At 41.6% G+C, this 24,400-nt stretch overlaps 2 protein-coding genes across 4 annotated transcripts in view; both read right to left on the minus strand.

The window, feature by feature from the left end:
- Positions 1-140: 140 nt before the first annotated feature.
- nup155 (nucleoporin 155) lies at positions 141-14,399 on the minus strand. Its single transcript, XM_054757398.1, has 34 exons — positions 14,232-14,399; positions 13,853-14,001; positions 12,869-13,006; positions 12,693-12,789; positions 12,550-12,620; positions 12,378-12,470; positions 11,083-11,346; positions 10,906-10,979; positions 10,253-10,344; positions 10,069-10,166; positions 9,042-9,209; positions 8,880-8,980; positions 8,523-8,693; positions 8,320-8,430; positions 8,149-8,243; positions 7,968-8,050; positions 7,746-7,890; positions 7,572-7,638; positions 7,372-7,487; positions 7,100-7,203; positions 6,876-7,009; positions 6,606-6,797; positions 4,969-5,107; positions 4,758-4,893; positions 4,529-4,682; positions 4,324-4,428; positions 4,104-4,258; positions 3,879-4,008; positions 3,085-3,198; positions 2,875-2,995; positions 2,691-2,801; positions 2,391-2,527; positions 2,180-2,286; positions 141-1,311 (listed from the first exon to the last, which is right to left on the minus strand). The coding sequence occupies exons 2-34, from the start codon at positions 13,992-13,994 to the stop codon at positions 1,173-1,175; spliced, it is 4,104 nt and encodes a 1,367-aa protein (XP_054613373.1). The 5' UTR covers positions 13,995-14,001; positions 14,232-14,399; the 3' UTR covers positions 141-1,172.
- A 482-nt stretch (positions 14,400-14,881) lies between these two features.
- LOC129169880 (nipped-B-like protein B) overlaps positions 14,882-24,400 on the minus strand; it is a 34,693-nt gene continuing 25,174 nt past the window's right edge. For all 3 annotated transcript variants that reach the window (XM_054756778.1, XM_054756776.1, XM_054756777.1), the window contains exons 31-47: positions 24,255-24,353; positions 24,128-24,181; positions 23,778-23,886; positions 22,581-22,717; positions 22,352-22,492; positions 22,185-22,278; positions 21,942-22,096; positions 21,780-21,870; positions 21,536-21,709; positions 21,270-21,460; positions 21,077-21,184; positions 18,533-18,733; positions 18,305-18,451; positions 17,863-18,227; positions 17,601-17,775; positions 17,314-17,502; positions 14,882-15,570 (exon numbers count right to left, since the gene is read on the minus strand). In XM_054756778.1, the coding sequence (XP_054612753.1) occupies positions 15,211-15,570; positions 17,314-17,502; positions 17,601-17,775; positions 17,863-18,227; positions 18,305-18,451; positions 18,533-18,733; positions 21,077-21,184; positions 21,270-21,460; positions 21,536-21,709; positions 21,780-21,870; positions 21,942-22,096; positions 22,185-22,278; positions 22,352-22,492; positions 22,581-22,717; positions 23,778-23,886; positions 24,128-24,181; positions 24,255-24,353 (2,790 nt within the window). In that variant the 3' untranslated portion in view covers positions 14,882-15,210. The remainder of the gene's footprint in view (positions 15,571-17,313; positions 17,503-17,600; positions 17,776-17,862; positions 18,228-18,304; positions 18,452-18,532; positions 18,734-21,076; positions 21,185-21,269; positions 21,461-21,535; positions 21,710-21,779; positions 21,871-21,941; positions 22,097-22,184; positions 22,279-22,351; positions 22,493-22,580; positions 22,718-23,777; positions 23,887-24,127; positions 24,182-24,254; positions 24,354-24,400) is intronic.

Below are 24,400 nucleotides of genomic sequence, written 5' to 3' on the forward strand. Positions count from 1 at the left end.
TAAATCACTGTACAAAAAAAAGTAAAGCATGAAAATCAATGTTGCTGCCAATCATTGACCCATCTCAGGGCCTTATACTAATAAGCAAATACTCCTTGAACTATGTTGTATAAAATATGAATATATTGTTACAGCGCTTTTTTTTTTAAAGACGCTAACATTTTTTTTTGTCATGGTCAAATGTGTGTTTTTTCACTCCAAAGGGGGGGGATTTAATGTGGAGTAACTGGCTGGTCTGGCCATTTGATGAATGGATAAAAAGCAACAAAACACATCCAAACTGCTTTATTTCCATGAGGCTAAAATCAAAACATGATTGCAAGCATACTCGAGGGAACGGCTAATTAGGGAAAACAATTAACTGCTCTCTTTTGTGATGACTGTATGGGAAACCTGAGTGCCATTTCAATTATACGCAATTAGAGTCCCTCTGCAGTGTCACATTATGAACAATGCAGCGATTTTAAGGCTGTTCTCTTGCAGACAGTTGCACAGAGGACAATAGTGAGGCTGGCTTTGTGCTTAGTGGCTTTACAAAACTTTTTTTTTTTTAATTTAAAAAAAAAGGTATCCTGCAAAAGCAAATATATCAGAAGGGCCCTGTGAAGAGCAACATGTTAAAAAAATATCAAACATTACAATAGGTAGAATTCATCTTTCAACAACATAAGGGTGACCATATTTTATGTACAAAAATGGAACACGAGTGGTGTGAAATGCAACAATCGCTGTTGCCAAGTGATTTTTATGTACTTTGGCAATAAGAAAAGTTGTAACACGTCTGATCTCTCATCAATAGGTATGCTATTCAGTAAGAAAAGAGGTAAGTCTGATCTCTCGCAGTCGTTTAACTGAATCTGACAAAGCTATTTACAGTCAAGGTTGTATTTTAGGAAAAAAAAAAGCATTAAATAAGTTATAAAAACCAAACCTGTCTCTTCAGTCTCCTGATGGCCATATCCTTGCACTATGTTCTCATGACAAGCCATACCGGTTCTTTTTACTGTAGATTGAAAACTAAACAAGAAAAGTTCAGGATAAGATATAATGCTGACTCTGTGATAGCGAATAGGACTCCAACGAATTCAGCCATTAAATTCTTCACAACAGATTTATCACCTATGGTTAAGGCAACGCTGCCAGTGGCAGGTCCTTGTGATCATTGGGTACCATCAGTGAAGTTTTTCCAGTTTGGCCTGCAGAGACTTGAAGTTGCCGATGGTCTGCTGAAGGGTGGCATTGGGGCTGAGGGACTGCAGCTCCACCAGGTATCCGCAGATGTTGTCCAAACACACATTGGTGAAACGACGTCTGAGACGGAGGGACAATGTTTATTGAACATTTAAATGAGATTGAGCTATGAAGGCCACATTATGGAGTTTAAATTTTTTTTCTTTTTTTTTTTTTACAGCTTTTAAACGTGCATTGCACAGCGTTACAGAGGTGGGGCTCACTCTGCGGCACCTGCTCGGCTGATGCGTCACCTTTGCTGGTGGCTTGTATTTAATTATCGAATGAATGAATTATGGAAGATCACTTAAATGTGCATCCTTACTTGCTAAATACAGCGACCTAAATTGTCAACACGGATCGCTTCTATGTATTAGGTGTGTTAGAAAATAGAAGCAGTGCTTGAAAGCTAGCGCTTAGCCAAATGCAATGAGCGTCAATTGAACCGCTTGGTGATTAAGGGTGCAGACATGTCCGAACATCTATGTGGGTTGAGCTGACAAATCTTTAAGTAAAGCTGATCAAATGTAGAATTACTACATCTTGGCCAACAAGAAGTAGCAAGTAGCTGTTTAACTCAGATGAAAAAAACTGCTACACGTCACTTGCTGCCGCTGTAAACACCGAGGTAGGTTGGATTGCCAGGTGTGCCTAAAGCACTTAATGTGAGCTTCCAATAATGTGTTGCACACATTGCCACATCCATATTACTGTATTGTCATTCATAGTAGCCATGCTATAGTTCACAGCCTGATTGCTCTCTGGCTGCCCTGTTCTCACAATACAGCTTTTCTCCAAACGAGAAATCGCATCACGTTTTAATCTCACGAGATCTTGTAACCCCTAATAGATACCCATGATGATAAATAAGCTCACCAAACAGGTCAGCGCCTGCAATACAGCACCCTCTCAGGCCAAAAAGCTGTACTGCAACTGAGAGGCTGAATACCTGTCATATGTTGGCACTCTGCTGGGATCACTGACGTATCCTGAGAGAAGCACGTGGATACACTCTACCAAGTGCAGCGGTTTTTTCAGACGCTGCCAGTAAGGGTCCTGCAAGGAGAAAAGACAATAATATTATATAATATCAATTATATATTTTTTTTTAAGTGGGGAAAAATGCGCTAGACAGACATGTTCTCATTTGCTGAATGTACCCGTGTTTTAAAAAGCTGGTCGTAGACCTCCAGGAGACGTGGCAACTGCACTCCAATCTCCTGCATGGTGGAGGTGACAAAGCCCACATCCCAGATGAGGCGGCACACCTCCTGTTCCAGATACTTTACCAGAAATTCTACAAATGCAGGGCAAAAACATGACATTGAACACAGTCTACAGTAACAGTGTTTATCTTTGATCCCGCATAGGGGACGCGTTGGAACAGGCTGCTTGTAATGACTACTCGACTATGTTAAAAGCATTATAAAGAACTGTGTGTTATGGGGATGAATGCTAACCTAGTGGAAAATATCTTGGTGTTCCCGCGTAGATCCTCCCCAGCGACACCAGTTTCAAACTGAGGGATCTCATCCTGTCGACTGGACTCATGGCCACTGTGTCTGCCAGTTCTACAAGACAAGATTCAAAACCATGATCAGCAAATTATGACTAAAACAAAATGTAATATTTTTGTGTTGCTACCTTTCTCTATGATTTCCTGCCAGAGAGAGTGCACGAGGATTGGATCAGAGTGGCCCGCGCAGTGAATGATGGCCAGCTTGCACTCAGACAATTTGAAGTGGTCGGCATATTCCCCGTAGAGCTGCATAGGACACATTACACCATACGAGTTACTTAAAAACTGCCAATGTCAAAGAAAAGGAGGGCTGCCAGTAATTTGTTGCACATCACCTTGGTGATCTCCATGAGATCCGAATCCAACTGTGAGACCGCAGTTTTCACGGAAGGATGATTGGAGTACTGTCGGATCAAGGTCTCTTGAATCTGTACTTGGATACGCACCAGCTAGGAGAAAAAAACAGAGTGTGGTTACAACATTACTTAGGGCGCACTCAGACTCAGCCATTCTGTGCTGGACTTGAGCGTGATTCCCCCTTCTTCTACTGACCCCCACTGGCCTGCGCTCAACACTCTGCCTGTTTGCTGGTCTGATCGCTTCTACGCTGCTATATTACTGCAATTTCATGAGCTTTGTAGATCATTCCTTATATATTATTATTATAGTTTTATTTCAAGTTGTACTGATTATTTATATTGTGCAGGGTGTCAACTGTCATTAATTACTTTGCCTTAATTAAATGGCACGTCTATATTTCGCACGAGTTGCGTGAGTGGGCGTGCTTTGGGTTTAACTTTTGGATGATTTTGAGTCTTGTTATATTATATATATTATGAAATGTATTTGGTTATGATTAACAACTTGCAAGGAGCGACTGCATTAAAATCATTGTATGACTCGGCTACATTGTATGTGTGCGTGGAATCGTGCTGTGCCCTGGCCCACCTCTTCCGGTCGTGCCAGAGGAAGGGAGGAGTGTGAGAAGTGCGCTTGTGCACAGATAAGAGCACTTATACTAGCCAAGCATGAAGTGGGCCCAAGCATGGTACAATTTGGCCTGGTGTGAGTAGGCCCTTAATTATTATCTTATTTATTCATACGGGATAAAGACATCAAAAAAATGCACCTCCATCTTTTCCTCCAGTTCATGGAGGAACTCGCCATCTGCTGCCAGTGCAGAAATGCAAGAGGAGCTCTTTGCAGACAGGATGGCTCGGGCCAAGTACTCCAGACGCTGCTTGAGAGAGATCTCTGTGCTGTATATGCAAATAAAAAATAAAAATAATAAAAAAAGAGGTTCAGAACCTCTCACTGAAAGTAATGCCATAATTCAGTTGGTGTGCATCCCGACCTGTGCATGTCAGCGAGGCGAGCCAGAACGTGAGCAGCCTTGCCGAAGTTGCGGTTCTTCTCGTAGTAGCGCCACAGGAGGTCCATGTTGTGCACTTTGCTCTGGTCCTGTTTGATCATATGCATGAGGTGCTCCTCCAGGTATGGTGAATTCACCTGGACAACAGTAAATATGTTAGTATTCAACTAAGAATTCAAGAAAAAAGTACATCAAACTCTACCTCTAACAGCTTGTCAGTCAAATCGGCCTGGATGAGCCAGTTGTACAGAGCGATGTGAAACAGCTCGTCTTGAGACCTCTGGGCCAAACCGAGGATCTGCTCAAACTACAAGAGAACAGACACTCTAAATATTCTACAAACTCAGGTTGTGAACCCCAATGCAGAGAAAATGTGCAGAAACTTTTTTTTTTTTTTCTTTGCTCACATGGGTTGTAGCCTCTTCGTTACTCAGCATGTTGGGGTCAGAAGTCATGACAGGAGGCCCTGGCTGCTTTGGGACGCTGGGGGACTGAGGGGCGGCTTTGCTTTGGTTTACCAGCTCCTGCATCGTGTCTGTGATGCACTTATAACAGGACAGTCTGCAGGAGGGATGGCAAAATGTTTGTATGTTTCATGTGTTCTGACTTTTTTTTGTTGCTTATTTCCAATATTACCTTTCCTGGAAGGCCTGCTGTCCTGTGTGGTCCTCCTCAGGCTCTCCGTTCTTGTAAAAGTGGGGGCCCAGCCTCTGTGGGTCCTTCTTGTCAGCTGCTGTAAGGCACAGCTCTAGGACTCCCTCATAGAAACGCACTAGAGATATGTTTGAGATGTCAATTAAACAGTGTTGACATGAGCAGAGGGAATGCACATTGAATTGCACACCACCTTGTCTATACTGGGAGCAAACCAGTGGTAGGTCTGTGTGTTGGCTGATTTGCTGGTAGAGACGTAGTGACTCCCTCAGTGTTCTCTCTTTATCAACTTTATTTTGGATCTGTTTAGAGCCTTGCAGCAACTCATTAGCCTGAAGTGGAACACAGCAGAAAATCATTATTTGCTAAATGTGCAATAACAAAACTTTGACACACACAGGTTGGAAATAGGCAGGTTTGTTGATTTTGATCAGAAATGTTGTCATCATTCGATGCATAAAGGAGTTTTGTTTCTTGTTAACAATCAGCAGAGGATGTAATTAATTCAGGCCTGACCAGTTTGCTGCCTAAAAGGGTAACAAATCAGAGTCAAAAAGCAAGTTAGCAAGTTACATTTTCAATCAAATGTAATATTTAGCCTCCTCAAGGATAGTGACGATTCTGCATATCAACGGGAAGGTGAATGGCTGGTGTTCTAGTGCAACCAGCACAACCTGGAGCTGAACACTGAACACATTCAAGGCTGCAGAGATGATTGTGGACTTCAGGAAACACCCTTTGCTACAGCTGTCCCTCACTCTGTCCAACTGCTCAGTAACAATTGTAGAGACCTTCAAGTTCCTGGGATCAATAATCTCGCAGGACCTGAAATGGAAGGCTAACAACAACTCCATCCTCAAAATGGCCCAGTACTGCTACAGGAGCTGATGAGGCAGTTTTACACCACAGTCATTGAATAGGTTCTGTGTTCATCCATCAGTGTGGTTTGGTGCTGCTACAAAAAAAGAAAAAAATGAAACTGCAACAAACAGTAAGCACTGCCGAAAAGATCATCGGCAACCCCCTACACACCTGAGGACTTGCACGCTGCAAGAACCAAGAAAACTTTGTGTAAAATTCTCCGGCACTCAACCCACCTCAATCAACACCTTTAACAGTTCCTTCCCTCTAGCAGTCTGAGATTTTTCATTGGGGTGGCCAAGGTGAGACCATTACTCATATAGGGGTGGCAATAAGTTGATACTTGAAATGTCTAGATGGCCAGTGGGGTGGCCGGAGAGTGACCATGGGTAGCCATTGCCGTTAGCTCCGCCACTGCGTGCGAGCTCCCCGCACAACGACACAGCAGTTTGGAGTGAGGAGAAACTACTGCTCTAGCTATCGAGCAGAATATCCGACGTCCAGCATGAAACTAACTTCACCACGGTACACCGCGTACATGTCTGCATGGTGATGATGCGTTTTCTATTTCTTGCGGGTGGCGGGAGTCGAGTGGCAACCAGCTTTGAGGCGCATTACCACACCTACCATGTTGGAGTGTGACCCACCATTGCGAACGTGATACGTCAACCGAATGGATCCAATCTCGCGGAGGAAGCCCATATTATCTCATCTTCAAAATACAGAGGGTCGGCAGCCGATCCCGATCCTGAAGATCCCTAACTGACACTAACTACTGGCAACAAGTTTCGTGTGTGTATCATCATATTTTGCCAATAAATATTTTAAATCTGAAAACACAATTTTTTTTGTATTTTCTCCAATCTAAAATCAATGCAAAATGAGTAAATTGAGGAATTTGCACAAATGCACACTCAGACATTCGCAGCAGTTTAAAGTTATTATGACCAAGCTTGCTTTGCTGCGTACCTTAGAGCAGACACTGTCATCAGTGCTGTACAGCAGCGGGCAGACGTCCCGCAGGTGATTGCTAATGGCATCCACCGAGGCGTTATCTTTGATGTAAACATTAATGAGCGCTGTGATAAGCGCCCCAGATAGCTCCTTTCCCCGGATCACCACGTCCTTGAAACTTGCTCCCTTCATCTGCTCTTGAAATTCCTTCAAAATAAGTCAGAAAAAAGTGGCCAGGTGAGGACTAAAGGAAATTACAACATCTCATAGAGGGTGTGCATGTACCTTTGGGAATTCTGACATTATGAGGGTGAACTGGTGATCACACAGTAGCTTCCAGAGGGCCAGAGTTTGGTAGGAGCGATGCACTAACTGCTGGATGCTCTGCAGGGACACTTTCTCATAAACCTGAGCCTTGGCTGGACACAAGACAAAAAAATTTAGCTACATGACAGGGAAAGGGCTTTGTAAGCATATCAATAAAACGGTCCCGAACAGCAACAACTCACTGTGATATTTCCTCTGAAGCTCCTGCTGGACCTGCTGAGAGTTGGCACCATCAGGACGCATGAATCCCAGCAGCCGTTGCTGCAGGTTGGCTGGAGAACTGAAGCTAGAAGGGATCAGAGCAGATGTTACATCCAAGACTGAAAATAATCAAAGCAGTGGTGTTTGTGCTTCGTGTTCACTTGGGTAGTAGTCACAGTCGTAAAGTAAAAGCAATGAGGTATAAAACAATTTAACATTAGATGTGAAACAGCAACAGTTATCAGTGTCTAACCTTGCTCCACCAAGAGACGATGGACTGAACTGAGAGTTTTTGTCAAGAAACTCCCTCAGACCGTAGAGCTCCAGGAGGACAGACTCCAGATGATACGAAGGAACGCTGCTTTCCAACTGTAATGTGTGTTTAAAGCATTGGTTAGACATCACAAGCACAGTTTTAAGAGGAAACTACAACACTTTATGAATTATACGTACAATACTGACACTCTGACTTCCTTTGCTTATTGTTTTCTCCACAGCAAGGCTGCCATCCCAAATGTTTCTGTTTTTGAAAATGGAGGAAAAGATTGGGTGCTCAGTTGCTTTAACAGGAGCACTGCACATATTGATGGATGGACAGGAAGACGAATTACAGCCAGACTTACTAACCCTAGAACGCGGGCAAAGTAGACACAGATGCCATTGTGCTTCCCGGAGAAAATCACCTCTGGACCAACGGACATGGGAGTGATGGGAGCTGACCCAGAATGCATTGGTGCAAAAGGGGTGGCTAAAGGTGGGGGCAAAATGCCTGGTGGGATAGTGCACAATCAAAGAAAGCATGCAATAAATCCTTACTTGACATATGCACGTTTAACAATGACTTGCCAGGTGCTGGAGAGCTCATCATGGGTCCGACAGTGCTGGGTGGTGACATCGCTGACGGAAATCTCATCTGTGCTTCTCCTCCATATCTGATCACATCAATAAAATATCAAAATTTAATTTGTCTACAGGCGTCATTGGTCAAAATATTAGGTACACACCATTCCAAAGATAATAAAGCTCTGACCTGAAGAAGGCTCTGGTGGCCCACTGTGAGACCTCTCTGTCACAAGCAGCGTTGGAACAAGCCAAGATCAAGGCTGTGGCGCAGGCCTGCTCCTCCTAAACAGAACGGAGCCAGATCACTTTGAACGTGTTCTTTCAGTGGACACCAGAGTCCTCCAGTTAATGGTTTTACCCTGTGCAGTTTGAAAAAGCGCTCAATCTCCTCGCTCTCTCCTCCAGCACAGCTCACCAGCAGGTGACGGAGCTGATCCACTGGCCGCAGCTTTTGGAAGATGTGACTCCCCTAACAGTGATAAAAATAAACAATAACCTTACTGTTAGGATTCCAAATAAAGGTTGTGAGGCTGAACTCTGAGGTAGGTAGCAGTTTTTAACCTTTGCAGAAAGGAGGACAAATTTCTGCGGGGGGATGTTATGCTGCTGGACCACGACAGGTGAATCGGTGACTGGGATCAGATCCTTGTTCAGTGGAGTACAACTCTTGGCTGGTCTCACTTCGTCAATGGCACAAATGGCCCATGTGTGTCCATCTACATTGGACATCATCTATAAAATGGCATGGGAAAAGGCCTGAAACAATTAGGCTACACTCTTCCTGCACTATCCAATGAGATTTAATATAACTGCTGTATCAAAAAAACTTGTTTAGGATGTTATCTTCCTGATAGCTACCAATAAAATGGACCGAAATGACCACTTCAGTGTGTTGCTAGACCTTGCATGTGTGCCAACCTGAGTCTCCATCAACGGTTTCTTGAAGGGGAAGGAGTCGTGGTTGATGCACCAGAGAAGGTCGTTGTCCTCAGTCTCAGAAGCCGCCATCAACAGAATACCTGAGACATGTACAATTCAGGTTATCTCAAGAAGGTTTACATTGCCTGTTGACAGTTGTACCTTTACTGTGCAGTGCCTTATGGACCTTGGTAGGTTTCTGCAGCGTGGAGGACGCAGAGAACCCCGGTGGCAGGCGAACGTGAACCAAAGCCAGCAGGGACGGTCGAACCGGGGTGTGCTTTTGTTGGGGAGGGGAAAAAGGTGTTGTGCTGAAGTAGAGACGCACACCTATGAAGAAAATACATAATATTAGGGGTCACAACCTTGGGTACACCTTCAGATTCAGCTGCCAACGTTAAAAAAATGATATTACTGGGGCAGAACTCAAACACATTTGCACAGGAATGGCTAAATCCAGATCAACTTGATATTTTTGCATATAATTGTTTTTTATTTTGTAAAAGATGCTTAAACTGTTCTATTAGCTATATATTTAAAGACATAGCACTGTCATTATGACCGTCAACATTTCAGCCTTTTCTTGTTACATTATGCCCTCTGCTCTATTTTTCACATTTTTGCTCTTGTTTTGTTTGACTTTATTTCTACAATGTGCTGCAGGCCAATAAAAACCAAGCCACGGGCCGCAAATTGCCCGAGTGACTGACAACCACAACTCTTGCCGACTATTTAGCTTGTTAGCTTCCTTTATCACAAACGAATTATAATTATCGAGAGGATTGTTACAAAAGTCATTCTTATTGCAAATGTTGATCCGTAATCTCAGAAGAAGGTGCTTCCAGAGGTGAACGCCCACTGAACGTGTCCTATACACACACAAAATAATGTTCTGCAAGCTGCCCAATCACAGCCTTTACGGTCTGCAAGCTTAGATTTATTTGGAGGTGCACATGACACCACGCAAGAGAATTTTGCAGGTGGAGGAACGAGTCCGTGTAGCACACACTGGTGTCTTGACACAGGAGCATTATCCAGGTATCCAGACCTGACCAGAGAAAATGCATACCTGGGGACAGCGAAGGGTACGAGCATATTCAAGGGTCAAAATGCATGCAGAGCATAAAAAATACGCACATGTTGGCACTTGGCAGTGTCTGTAATCTACAATCATATGTTTCATCTTTACCTGCATGTGTCACAGCCAGTAGGTGGCAGTCTGAAGACTCAGACCTGCTGATCACAGAGATCTGGACAATGGGCTTGAAGACAGATCGATCAATCGTCCTGTATGCATTCAAAGACAAAAAAAGATGAGTTGTCTTACTTTCCAAAGAGAAGTATAGAGGATAGGGAAGAAAAGGTGGAGATACCTTGCGATGTTTCCAGCTGCTGCAACAATGTTGTTTTGGGACATTGTGGCCACGCGACTCATACACTGTCCATCAGCACCCAGGTCATACACCTGATAGACAGGAAAGAGGGTGAATACACTCAGCATTTTGGCCAAATACTGTATATATTAGGGGTGAAAAGATACGGTATCCTCACGGTTCAGTGCGTACCTCGATAAGTTCAAGGTTCCGTTCATTTTGAATACAGTAGGGGTACAAAATACAAACCATAAAACTACTTTGCCAATAAATACAATTCTTGAAAAAAAAAATACAGTAAATAAATATGATATACTCATAATTTACAAGTTTTCTTTTTAGGAAAGTGAAACAACGCAGGTAAGTACAATAATAAGTGTCTGAACAGTGTGAATGATTATTTGATTTTTAGTATTCTATGAAAGCTATTTTGGTATTTCCTTACTCACCCATGAAAGCAGACCTATTATCTTGTGTTTTATAAAAAACATGACATTCACACACATCAACTTTGACTTTGAAAAACTTTTGACATTTTTGCGTCTTTTCTGATATGTTGCGGTACTCCTAACTCCCGCTAGTCAAAGGCTAGGTGGCACTACCCAAGGACCACCTGTATTATATAGATGGTAAGTTATATAAAACATTTATACCTGTAGGACACCTTTCTCAGAGCGTGTAAAGAGTGTGTTGCGAGAGTTGTCCACTGCAATCTGCACAATTGGGTCTGGAAAGCATTTTATAAAAAATTAAAAAATTTAAAAAGATTTAAAAAAAAATCAAATTAAATAAAGAAAATCCAAATGTGGAAAGGTGCTCCATCTTCATACCGTCTTCTGAGAAGGAGAACTGTAGCACTGAGGGGACGAGGAAGGACAGTGAGCTCTTGGAGTGGTTAATCTTTCGGCAGCGCTGAGTCAGCCAGCCCGCCTCGGCCTGGTAGGCAATCTCGTAAAGGCAGCCATCCTTCCCTGCCATGAAGATGCGGCCCAGATCGGTGGAGGTGACGGAGAGGATGTAGGTGTTGTCAGTGGGGATGGAGAAGAGGGGGTCGGGCAGTAGCTGCATGCCGCCGGACATGCTGTCGTTTAAGCCTACAACACAGACATATGCTTACTAGAGATGACCAACATAAAGTAATGCTAAAAAACTTAAAAGCGATCAACTGTGAAAGAGATGTGGCCTGAGAAGGAATTAATTCCAATCAATCGCCAGGGGGCATCAAGCATTTGAATCAAATCTGCAAATGCATTGTAGCAAATGTGGCTGTGATAAACTTTACTATGACTGATATACATGGCACAGCTACACAACAGACATAGCATCTTTAAAGCTGAAGTGACAGACTGCAATACAATACGTAGAAATATATAGACATATAGAATACACATGGAGAATTTTGTAAGTAATGACTTATTTGTAATTTTGGGGGGAAATATGAACCGTGTATAAATATATGCAAGAAAATGCATTGTATAAATAAAACTACATCTAATAAACACACCCACTCTTAACAGAGGCCTGGTACTACTGTATGCAATTCAGTAAATAAACACACCTTTCCACCTTGAGGAAACACAGCATTTTAATTATTACAGAAAGTTTTGGGAAAATAATGCAATTGATTAGATTACCTAATCAATCAATTTCCCCTGCTGTATTTCGATTTGATATGCGATTCAACGTTCAACAACACAAAGAATTATTTTAATATGACCAACAATATTTGATACATTTTGTGTATAATTTTCCATAGGTGGAGCCTAATTGATTTAACACATATAAACACAGGACGTGAACAAACAAGCCGTAACTGCTGAGATATGGAGAAAGGAGTAGTATTAAATAAGATCTACTTCCTTCTACTCCTCTTCAGTGAAACTTGTTTAGCGTGTCCAACACAAATCCAATGATTACAATTGGCTTTTGTTAGATTTCTTTTCCCTCAAGTTGTATGAGTTATTGGATTATGAAGTAAAAGGTAATAACTGGGTGAAAGAAGCAGTATGAATGTGCCTAACAGTCCACAGATTGAGACGACATATTTGTAGGTAGACACTCTTTCGATCAAGCCACGAAATACATTTAAAGGGAACAAAGCTTCATAATAAATAAGCAAACTCACCAGCTTGCCCCTTTGGGAAGCTGAGTCCCAGGATGACGACATCCACAGACGTGGCCAATACAAGCAGGTAATGGATATGGGGCTGTAAAATCCCTGGTGAGATGAGCACAAAATCAAACTTTTAGCTGAGATTTCAGATAACATAAAGCTTTCAATACTTGTTTGCACATACCTTGTTTTGGCTTGACTAAACCGACTGCCAAAATGGTTTCAATAAGGCCGTCAAAATAGGCTACATCTCCTCTGCAGCGAAAAGGGTGACAAATAAATCACACATAAGTCACATAATACTAAGTTGAATGTAAATATACTCACCCGTCTTCATAATTCCACATGAAAATATCATTATCAATCGTGAGCCACGCTCGGGAAATCTCAGGAAAGACTCCCATCATGCAGTTGAACTGCATATCTATGTAAAATGGTTAAGTAAAACCACGAAGGGGCCCTTTTTATGTCAAATTTAGAGCAGAGCTATCCAAGAAGGATACGGCTGAATTGCTCCACCAGTTCTGGAGGTAGCGGGACTCGACGCACTGCACTGAGCTCTGGGAGGTTGGGCACGCTGAGCAAACCCGGTCCTTGGAGGGGATAGTCCATGTCCGACACTCCAGAGAGGGACGGTATGTCTGATGACACATCAGAAACAGAACGCATGTTAACAATACAAAATGCTCAGCTGTTTGGTGTCAAATTTGATCACAGATCAATCCGGCGGGAGTAAACAACATTTTTGCAGCAGTTTACAAGTGTACATACTTCTGGAAAGTGGTACAAAGAATGAGAGTCTGCCACAACATCCGTAAGTGCAAGAACATTGGTGTAAATGACAGCGTGATGACAATGATAGTAAGCCACAACCCAAGTCTCATGTTTTTACTCTGTCGCCCGTTTATTGGTTTCAATATCAGTCCATCCATCCATCCGGAGTCAAGTGCGGGGGTACCATCCTAAGCAGAGAAGCTCAGACTTGCTACTTTTCAAGCTCTTCCCGGGGGATCCCACGGTGTTCCCAGCCCAGCTGAAAGACAGTCTCTTACTTGAAGCTTCCTGCCGGTTGGAAGCACCTCTCTAGGGAGGCGTCCGGGATTAGATACCCAAGCCACCTCATCTGGCTTCTCTCAATGTGGAGCAGCAGCGGTTTTACTCCAAGTATTTGTAAAAACTACTTCCTGTACAAAGACGAAGTTTAGTTATTAAACTTATTAGGTCCCTCTTATCTCAAATATCAAAGATAATTTTAAAAAAATGCACTGCAGACCAAAGCTCGGGTCTCAGTAGGAGGTTAAAATGGGACGGAGAGGTCCTTATCTTAAAAACAGCACAGTGTTACTGCCGTATAGAGGATCTTTGACCTGCGTGATTATATTGTTCCTGTTTTCTGCTCTGAAAATGTGCCCCCAGTTGAATAGCCCCGTGAGTGGATATAAACACATTCCTTGGAGGTAGTAAAGAGACTAGAATGTGCTCCTTACTGTGTGAGGGGACGCTGAGCAGCTCTGACAGGTCAGGGAAGCAGCGGTCATCCTGCAGGTGTCTGTCGATGAGCCGGGCTGAGCTTTCGAGCGTCTCGGCGAGAGCAGCGGAATGGCTGCTAGGTCCAGTGCTGGACGGCATGACTGGGCTGCCACCAAAAAGCAACAAAAGAACAATTAAAACATGCCGGCAAGATTATATTACATTATATATCATACGTTACTTGTGATAAATGTACATGAAACGTGTACGTCATTTGGTGTGCTGTGTGTGACACGGGCTTGCTAACGTCCAAACAACTGTGCTAGCACAGAAGCTAAATGCTAAGTTAGCAAAGCGTGAATTGCCACGTTTTTTTATTTACTTCGTCAACCTCACCCGGGTGGAAAGAGTCCGCCTCGTCGTGACTTCTTCTTAAAAAAAGTCGTTTACAAGTTTAGTAAATTGTAAAGGTTAAATAAATACAACTAATACAACACTGTACGAGTTGCCCGCCAACCTCATGCACGACTGAGGTCAAACGTTTCACTTCCAGTGACTACATCCTGTATGAGTTTTGTGTAGTTATTTAAAAACAATTTTTTTTTCGAATTCCTTTTAGAATTATATAGTAACCTTTAAAGACTCCCAACTGAAAATGATAACTTCATTGAGACATGTTCCCTTTTTGGCTGTATTTTGTTTTACTTTGTTTTACTTCAGTTTCTCTGTATAACGGTCCCTTCTATTGTGGCCGAGAGAGACCAACAAACTGCAAAAGCGATTGCAAATAAGGTACCACGCTTCTTGACATTGGTTCTACATCATAATACGTATATTTATTATTATAGCCAGATATTTCACGTATTAGTGTGTGTAACTGTTACTAACATATTATTCTTAATAGTTATAAAAAATAATCGCAAACAAGAAATACTATTATTTGGTGGTTGCTCTGTGGTCTATTCAAAATCTACATTGGAAAAAATGTCATTTAAATGTTACGTTACATTTTCATTCATCAGGTATAGTGAATAAGTCAACAGTGCTTAAAGTCCAAAAACACTTTATTAAGAACATGGTCAATACACTAATTTCCAACATTCACTTTCTTTTTTTTTTACAGAATTATGTTCAGATATAAACATATTTTAGTTCAACTATAATACAAGTCAGTGGGAGTAAAAATGAACCGAGATGCTGCACAACAGCGAAGGAACTCCCACGCAAATGTTTTCCCCAAAACATTTCCTTCTGGTGTGTTTCTTATGTTCCTCTATTAGGTCCTTAAATAGAAAAGAGATATGAATGTCTCTCTGTAACATACTGGATCCACATGGGCTGCCAAAGGATTGCGTGTGTGAATGATTTCAGATGATCAATGCTTTGTCTCATCCTTGGCAGCGTATAGTGCCCGTAACGTCTGTGCCACTTTGTTTGTAAGCTTCAGTCCGCTAGTTAAGGAGATTTTCTTATAAATAATGTCCGACTCCTTGATATTGTCCACCCAAGGCACCTTCTTGCGACCGTCTCTTTTCTTGGCCACAACCCAGGGGCCTGAATAAGAACCGGACATCCAGTGTACACTATAGCCACTTTTGGTCTTCTGGACCACCCGGGCGATCTGCGGCCGGTCTTTGTATTTGGGACAGCAGATAGCAACAATGTCCATCACCTCCACCCTCTCGTTCATGTTGGCAGAATCCTCTGCTGAGTCGTCACCTCTTTTTGACTTTTGCTGTGGATAAAGGAAGAAAAAATGTTTTACCTTACATCAATGTATATTTTTCTCCCTTTGATGAGACATTTACGGTATTTCTTCAAAAAAGGCATCCTCTGCCTGAAATAAATGCCTCCCTTTTCCCTTCACGAAAGCCAATAGGTGACTGTAATTACCTTTACTCAATTAATTAAACAATACATTTGAAGGTATTGTTAAATTCTAAAAAATATATAAATGTAGATTTATTATAAAACATACTATATTGTAACATTGTAATTATCATTTCTTCGTTGAAAATAGTATTTACAAAAAATATATAAATGTATATATGTTATAATATCACTATATATATATATATACACACACGTGCACACGCGCGCGCGCACACACACACTATAATATCACTATATATACACACACGTGCACACTCCTGATCTACAGTCACCCAGGAACGGTGGAGCTCCTCATTACTGAGTCCTACTGATAACATTTTTTGCTCTGGTTTGGAGAGTTTTTTGTTATTTTTTGAGCGATGGTCTTAAACTTTTGATCAGTTGATAAACAGCCTATTTCAGTTTAATTGTTGTTTTCAATAAATTACTTTTTCAAAATGCTTTTTGTCTCACTTCCCTGTCTTGTTTTTGAATATTGTAGCTCTACTTAAAACCTCATTAAGATGCAAATGTGCAAAATGCCAAATTCTAGCAATTTTTCAACTGATATGACAATTTTGATCAGGAGTGTATTATATATATATATATAAATTTAAAAAGCTGCAGGAAGTAGCTACATTTTTGAAGGTGAAATATTTATTAGAGAGGAGGCTTTTATTTTTACACATACATTAAATAATTGTATAAGGTATTTTTTTTTTATAGATTTTATATAAATCTAAAATACCATTTTATATAAATACCATGAATTTACTGTCTGATACTGCATACATAGATTTAAATATACCTCATGGTGACACTTGAACACGTCATCAGTGATAAACCCGGGGTCATAGGGTGTTTCATACATAAATACATACATACATACATACATACATACATAAAGATACTGGCTTCCTCCCACATTCCCAAAAACATGCAGGTGAGGTTAATTGGCGACTCTAAATTGTCCATAGGTATGAATGTGAGTGTGAACGGTTGTTTGTCTATATGTGCCCTGCGATTGGCTGGCGACCAGTCCAGGGTGTACCCCGCCTGTCGCCCGAAGTCAGCTGGGATAGGCTCCAGCATGCCCCCAGCGACCCTAATGAGGATGAAACGGTACAGAAAATGGATGGATGGATGGATGGAAGATACTATATGATATATGTATGTATAATATATTATATATTATTTCTCAATATTTCTAAATATATATATATATACATATATATTTTTTTAATCTATATTTACACTCAAAAAATATATAATACATATAAAACTCATGAAAAATGAGGGCAAAAACAAAAGTGTTGCATTTATATTTTTGTTTGCGTGTATATATATTTAGAAATATTGATAATTCAAATATGTTACAATATATCACATATTATATATATTATATTATAACATATACATACTGTATACATACACACATATATATACAGTATATACATGTATAAAAATACATTATACAATTATTTAAATGTATGTATAAAAATAAAAGTCTCCTCTCTAATAAATACTTCACCTCCAAAAATGTAGCTACTTCTGCAGCTATTTAAATTTCCAAATGCTGTCATACTGCAATTTTAAGATAGTTTACCGGTGGGGGATCTTCATCCTCGCTCTCCTCGTCGTCTGACTCAGCTTGCGCCGTGTGATTGTTGTGGTTGTGGTTTCGAGGTTTGGGCCCTCTTAGCAGCGAGGTAATTGCCTTGTTTCTGGCATTGGCGCTGGCTTCGCCCTCCTCTTCCTCTTCCTCGCGATCCAGGTGCTCCATCAGCACTTTGAACTGCAACACAAAGTCACCAATCACCCAAATAAGCTCCAAACTCCAAAGAGCTACGCGGTTAAAACTGAATATGCCCCTTAACGAAGCTGAATGCTTACATCTAAATACTGCTTGACAATATCCCTCTTGGTTTCTTTGCTCAGAGCCGTGCTGCTAAGACCACCCTTGAGGAAGTCAAGTGTCTGGCGGGGGTTGAAGTGCACCTTGGATTTCCTGTTCACGGCCTTGTCATACACTTTGGCAGACTCTGTTGGCGAGTACTTCTGGATTTTGCTGTAAAATAATGTGTTTATTACACTGCTGCACAACCAAGGAGTGTTTCATATTACAGTATATCTCAAATATTTCAGTCCTGCTGACCTGTCTGAGAAGCCGTATAGATTCTTCAGATGCTGCTTGAGCACGAGCAGCAGCAGGATTCCCTGTGAAGCGATGGAAAAGTCCAGCAGAGGCTTTGAGTCCTCAGGGAGGCGGGCCATGACGACGTCCTCGTCGTCCATGTCGGAGTCAGAATCCACCTTTTTCTGCCCGTGGACCTTCTTGTCCTCCTCATCGCTGCTGCTGCTGCTGCTGCTGCTGCTACTACTACTGCTGCTGGATTGGCTACTGCTCCCTTGGCTGTCCTCATCGTCGGAGACTTCTCTCATCCTCCTGGGTTTCTTCTTCTTTTTCTTCTTTATCTTCTTCGTCTTCTTTGGCTTCGGCACCGGTCCTTTTCTTAGACACTACACAGAGAAAGAGAGAGAGCATCGTGTATTTGAGATTGCATCAAGTCAAAGCTTAGAGTTGAATGATTTCTTACCTCCTTGAAAGACTGAAGCAGGTTGCTCCCAGAGACAGACAGAGTGATGTCCACATGGTGCATGATGAAAAGAGGCTCCTCCTGCGTCTGGTAAGGGAAGCAGGCCAAGTTGTCTGCTACAAAGACCAGCAAGTTCACCTCTGTTCTCTGCAGGAGCAAAAGGCAACATTCCTTTCTTACCCTGGCTGTGACATAATATACAAATTCATGAATAAACTGTGGACTCACAGAGCTGTCGTCAAACATGTTCAGCAATGAAATGAGGAAAGCTCGCCGGTGTTGACGGTTCCCCCGGACCAAAGTGTACAAGTGGGAGCAGAGGGCAGAGTCGGTGTCTTGGTGGCGGAAACCTCGAAGGACCACGTCTTTCGACCCAGCGATGGCTCGCTGGACCTGATAGGATAACTTCAACCCTGCTACGGCCTTCATCTGTTGATAGACAAATGATCAGTTAGAACACAACGTTTTTGTCTGGTAGTGAGTAGGGGTGCGTACCGGAACTTAGTACCATAATGGCACCAGTGCCAACGTAAACAGTAACCAGACCAAAAAACAAAGTCGATATCGATGCCTCATTTCGGTCCTCAATTAATAGTTACTATTATTTGACTAATAGTTTCTGTAGCAACTGTCACGTCTCGTTTGTAGTCGTTTCTTGGTGCAGAGAATCCAGGCAATAACGTGCTTCAATAATGCGATGTCCAGACAGATGATCATGTTGGAGTTAATATTATGTTTATTGTATATTAATGAAAAAATAACATTTTATGTCCAGAATGGCGCATGCTAAGGCAGATTGGATAAATGGAGGGTATGAAAGTGTGCGTGTGAGTGGTAAAAGCCATGCCATGTCACTTCCGCACTTTATATACACAACACCTCCGTACTGCCACTAGCGGTCAACCAATTAAAGACGCCACGATAACCCCCAAAACAAACCACATGAAAAAATGGCTCCTTCAGTTACTAATCATTTAGTGGTACTGAAATGAAGCAAAAATGAGGTAAAGTGACTGCCGAGTCATCTGTTGTGATAGTGTGGTTAATTTTTCACCTACACAGACAACGGTGAGCATCTAGCTAAAATGCTCAGGCGTCAGGCCGAAACGCTTGAAAGTTTGGCTGCACTTCACCTCAAAAGATGCAGACCTGCCACCTGCAACAAGTGTTTGAAGGTGATATTGTGCAAGTATCGTCTTGTAAGTAACTTCATTTTTCTCAATTAATACACCACTCTTGAAGAGATAGATAGATACTTTATTAATCTCCAAGAGAAATTGACAGACAAGCAAACACCATTGTAACGGTCGTCTATTGAAATTAGGGGTGTATCGATACAACTTTTTAATTTCCAATATGATCACAGCCTTGAATGTCGGCCGATACAGATATTCATCTGATATCAACACAATCATACATATTTTTATTACTTATTTTGATAGGCTCCAGCATACCTGTGACCCCAGTGAGGATAAGCGGCATAGAAGATGGACGGATAGATGACAAACACAATGAATGCATTTTAAATTGTTTTATTTTTTAAAGTAAGACTAGTGTGACAAGGCTTAGTCACAGAAAAAGAATGCTGACATTGCATTCTGGATTTAATCAATTCACTGAAATGTAATCCACACCTTTGTTGTTTGTTCTTAAATTGGACATTAATATATGCATTCAATGAGACAGATTCTACGGGAAAGTGTGTTTTCTTGCTGGAAATTACATAACAATGATAACGTTAGTTGAATACTTTGGAGACACGCAATACGATAAGATTCTATGTACTTACATCACTTCCTGAAAAATGTGAAAGGGCCAGTGTGATTTTTGTGGAATCTTGTGAGTGTTCCATTGACTTGGAATGAATCAAATTAATTAAAAAGTGAAAGCATGAGTTACACAATACATGGCTCTGACTGGACAGAGAGTCAGAGTTACATTTAATGAAACACTGCAAATTGTGGCTTTCAAAAGAGAAGAAATAAATTTCAGTGCAATGAACAATGAAGTGTAGCAAAAAGTGTATCAAGGGGCCTGTTCTGAACAGGTTATTTCACAGCTTTTTTAGGTTGACACTGAATGTATGAGCTAGCCAGTCTAGCCAGTAGGTAAGTCAACGTAAACTATTTTTATGACACTCTTACAAGTGACACTCTTACAAGTTTTCTTACAAGTAAACAAGAGGTACAATGCAGCGCTTTTATTTTGAAGACAGGAAGTGTGTTTTGTGTGTTGAGAAGGTCTTTTGACTATCGTTTTATTTTTTAGAGAGAGAGAGCGAGCGAGCGCGAGAGATAAATAAATATATCGATAAGCTGGCCCAGCCTTACAACACACACACTGAATGTAAATCTGAAGTATTTTCAAGTCATCAGACTAAAGTCTGCGTCACTGATGTCAAAGTCCAAGCTGAGTTGCAAGTCTATGATGACATTGTCAAGTCCAAAGTCGTCAAAATTGTGACTAGAGTCTGCCTCGAGACCACACCTCTGCAATGAACTTATCAGCGGTATTAATGCTGACTGAGCAGTTTGCACCTGCCGCTGTTACAACATTGGTTCTATTGCCGTGTTGTGCAATATACTTGTTGATTAATGCCCATGTGGTCAAAGAGAGCTTTCCGCTTTCTCATAACTCCAAATCATTATTAAAAGTTTAAAAACAATAAGTTGTGTGGAATACAGTGTACTCAGCTTCTTTCTAGTTTTGACAAGTAACTGCTAGCATACCTTGTACACAAGGTTTGAAACTGCCATAAAATTGTGTACTCACATGGATAAAGCCTGAGTATTTCTTGTCAATCTCCACCAGCTGTTGATCAGCCTTGTTCTTCATGGTTGGCTCAGGGTCGGTTCCCATGGCAATCAAGTACGGTACGCACTGACAAAGAAAAGGAAAAAAATGCGGTTTGGAAAGCTTGTGCTTGTGAGAAGTGGTTGGGGGGGGGGGTAATCATCAGATTTACCTGCACAGGGTGGATGAGGCCCTGGCTGAGGGTCAGCGTGATCACGCTCAGAGCAAAGTGCCGCACGGTGGACTGCGTGTGGAGGAAGGACTCCAGCACTTGCTTCAGGTAGATCTGGATGATGGAGCTGCTCATGCCTGAGGAGATGTCGCCCATCTCCTTTAGATCCTCCTGTTTGGCCTTATCCTTCCCTGAATAAATGAAAAAACAAATCGGTTTTACTGGTGTGAGAGATCACAGGAGAATAATTTATGTATTGAACTCACATTCGCGATCAGCCTCTTGCATTCGTGAGTCCTCCTCCTGTAGGTATGTCTGCAGGTTTTTAAGAACCTGGATCTTCAGACTGACTAAACTGTGCTCATCAGAGAGGGTGGTATTGTAGAGACCCTTCACGTCTTGGACAAACATGAGCTCCGGGTGCATGATGAACTGGAAGCCTGAAACCAGAGGAATAATTTAAATGCCAAAGAACATTCATGACAAGACATGCTAAAACTGCCAACATACCTAAACCTATCAAGGCCTTCATCTGGACTTCTTCATCTTTGTGGCTAGTGAAGTACAGGAGAAGCTCCAACACTTTGTCCTTTATGACGATCTGTAGGAAAAAAATCAGAGTTAGCGAGTCTGAGTCCAGCACCTCGGTTGATGCAAAGAGCTGACGCCTACCTTGTTTGCGCCTTTGAACTCCTCTTGGTCAAAGTCAAAGTGTCGACACAAAGCTCCCACCGTAAACAGTGAGCGTAGCAGCGTGGGTTTGTTGGTGACCAGAGTGGAGCTGTTGGGGTCTTCCTGGTGCTGGGTCTTGAGTTTAGCCAAGGCGCCTGCACATTGAGACAAACGGAGTAAAAAAAACAAAGATCCTCACATGTTTTTATGCACACTGTTATGTTCGGTTAGGCTTCGTCTTACCATAGAAGCGATTAAAACAAGCCCAAACAAACTTGTGGTTGTGCGTCACCTTGTTCACCACAGCACCAAGACAGCTTACACAGTGTTGTACAACCTAAAAAAACAAATAAAAGCAATTATATAACATGCATAAGCAGCAATATAAGAGTGTGGTTAATGAGACTGACCGTCATGCCATATTTGATGATGAGCTTCATGAGATCTTCTTCTATGGTGGTGAGAAAATTCTCACTAGGATTGTCCATCAGAGGCACAACCAGCTCCAGGATCTTAGCGACGTTGCAAATCACCATAAAGTCATTTTGAGTCTGAAATGAGAGATTAAGAAGACATTTTAGGGGTTGTTTTGCTTGCTTGCTTCTAGATGTCAACTATTGCACAATAAACAAGGCTTACGTTGCACTTGGTGGTAAGGTGGGGCTGCATGGTCATGGCGTGTTTGACCATCAGCTGTGGTCTGATTTTGCTGAACAGGTAGAGGGTGGTGATGCATGCTACCAAGTGACCTGAGTTCACTCCTTTGTCCTCACAATCTAGCACAAAAAGAAAGAATCAGCATTAAAAAACGTACCTGTCTTAACTGTCATACCAGTGTAAAAATAGGTTACTGTAAATGCTCCAATTAGCAAATGTATTCAATTAACTGCCGAGTCACCTACACTGTATAGTCGTCTTGAACTTTGTCTACAAAAGCAAATAACCGCCGGCCTCTAATTCGTGCTGTGTTAAAACACATTGGCAACAACAGCTGCAGGTGTAGGCAAACTCCTGATGAGTTTTTTTGACTAACTCCACAACATGGCAGTAGCTGCATTTGGAGAATCACGATCCAGTGGCTTTATCTTCCTCTGCATGCACTTTAAAATATTGGTTGCACTCCTCAGCTGAAACTACAACATTGGCTCTGTTGTTGCCGTGTTGAACAATGTAATACAATATACTACAGTAGATTACCCATACTGTGCTGTAGGTGGGTTAGCGTCAAATCTAATCAAATCTAATCTCCTATATCTGATCTGCTGTAAACACTCATCGTAAACAAACATGGCGTTGATTGTGTGGGACCTCCCCACTGCCACAGACACCTTGCACGCTAGCTGCACCAAACGCTCCACAAACACTTCGCAGCAAGAGAAAAAACCATCAACCCTCAACACACTAAACCCCACCAGTCACCCGACTATCACGACTGCGCCCGCGCAAACCAAAGACACTGCCCTAAAACCGCGGCGTCCTCCACCATCGCCCAAGACACCAGCCCCTGTCGGCCAGCAAACCACTCAGAGCCACGATTTGTACTTCTGAGTCGCCGCTATTGTTTATGTTTTGTTAATAGTCGTGATGTCATGATGTTTGGTGAGGACATATCTACTGTACATGTACAGTTTCTCAAATCCAACTTTTTTTGAGTCGTTCTTACTTCCAGGTGTGCACTACAGTTAAATCTAAATTTTAAAAATAATTGTGCATCCCTACAATGTAAGTAAATAAAACACTGGCTATAATTAGAGCATTTATGATAACCACTCTAAATATATAAATCTCAACCACAAAAACAACTACCCTAACTGTGACTTTAAAAAATGCATTTACCTGCAATAGGCTCCTCATATGTGAGTATGTGCTCCACCAGATTGTCCACCAGCTGACTGCAGGCCTTCTTAGCAGGTTTGTATGAAGCTGCTTCTTCTGATTTAAGTAGCTAAAATGTAGCAGGTATATATACATATATATATATACATGTATATATATATACAGTATATATATATATATATATATACATATATATATATATATATATATATATACACAAACACACACACACATATATGTATATATATACAAATACATATATACACATATATATATATACATGTGTGTGTCAAAGGATATAACAATAAAAAGCAATTATACAGACACGAGATGTAATTCATAAGTCTTACATTTTGGAGGAGTTGCTCAAACCAGTCATAGCCAGAATCTTTGCAAGCAAGAACCTGGGATGAAATGGCAGCAAGGTCAAACATCTTTTGCACCACAGCGTATTCAAGCATTCAACCAACTACACACCACATCTGTAATGTTGAGGATTTTTCTGGTCATGGCGTCCGTGTCGTGGCTGGGGGTGGGCGTGAACCACAGTTTCTGGAAGGTTTCATTCACCAGTTTCTGCAGGAAGAAATATGTTTGACAAATTAAAACTGAATGGGAAAACA

Source organism: Dunckerocampus dactyliophorus, chromosome 17 (assembly GCF_027744805.1).
Source record: "Dunckerocampus dactyliophorus isolate RoL2022-P2 chromosome 17, RoL_Ddac_1.1, whole genome shotgun sequence".
Classification (NCBI taxonomy): Eukaryota; Metazoa; Chordata; class Actinopteri; order Syngnathiformes; family Syngnathidae; genus Dunckerocampus; species Dunckerocampus dactyliophorus.

Coding starts and splice junctions, on each gene's coding strand:
- nup155 (XM_054757398.1), bottom strand. CDS start 13,994: ATGCCGTCCAGCACTGGACCTAGCAGCCATTCCGCTGCTCTCGCCGAG. Junction 7,639..7,745: donor TACTTTGCCCGCGTTCTAGG/GTTAGTAAGTCT, acceptor TTTCAAAAACAG/AAACATTTGGGATGGCAGCC. Junction 2,287..2,390: donor ACCAGCTTTTTAAAACACGG/GTACATTCAGCA, acceptor TTCTCCTTGCAG/GACCCTTACTGGCAGCGTCT.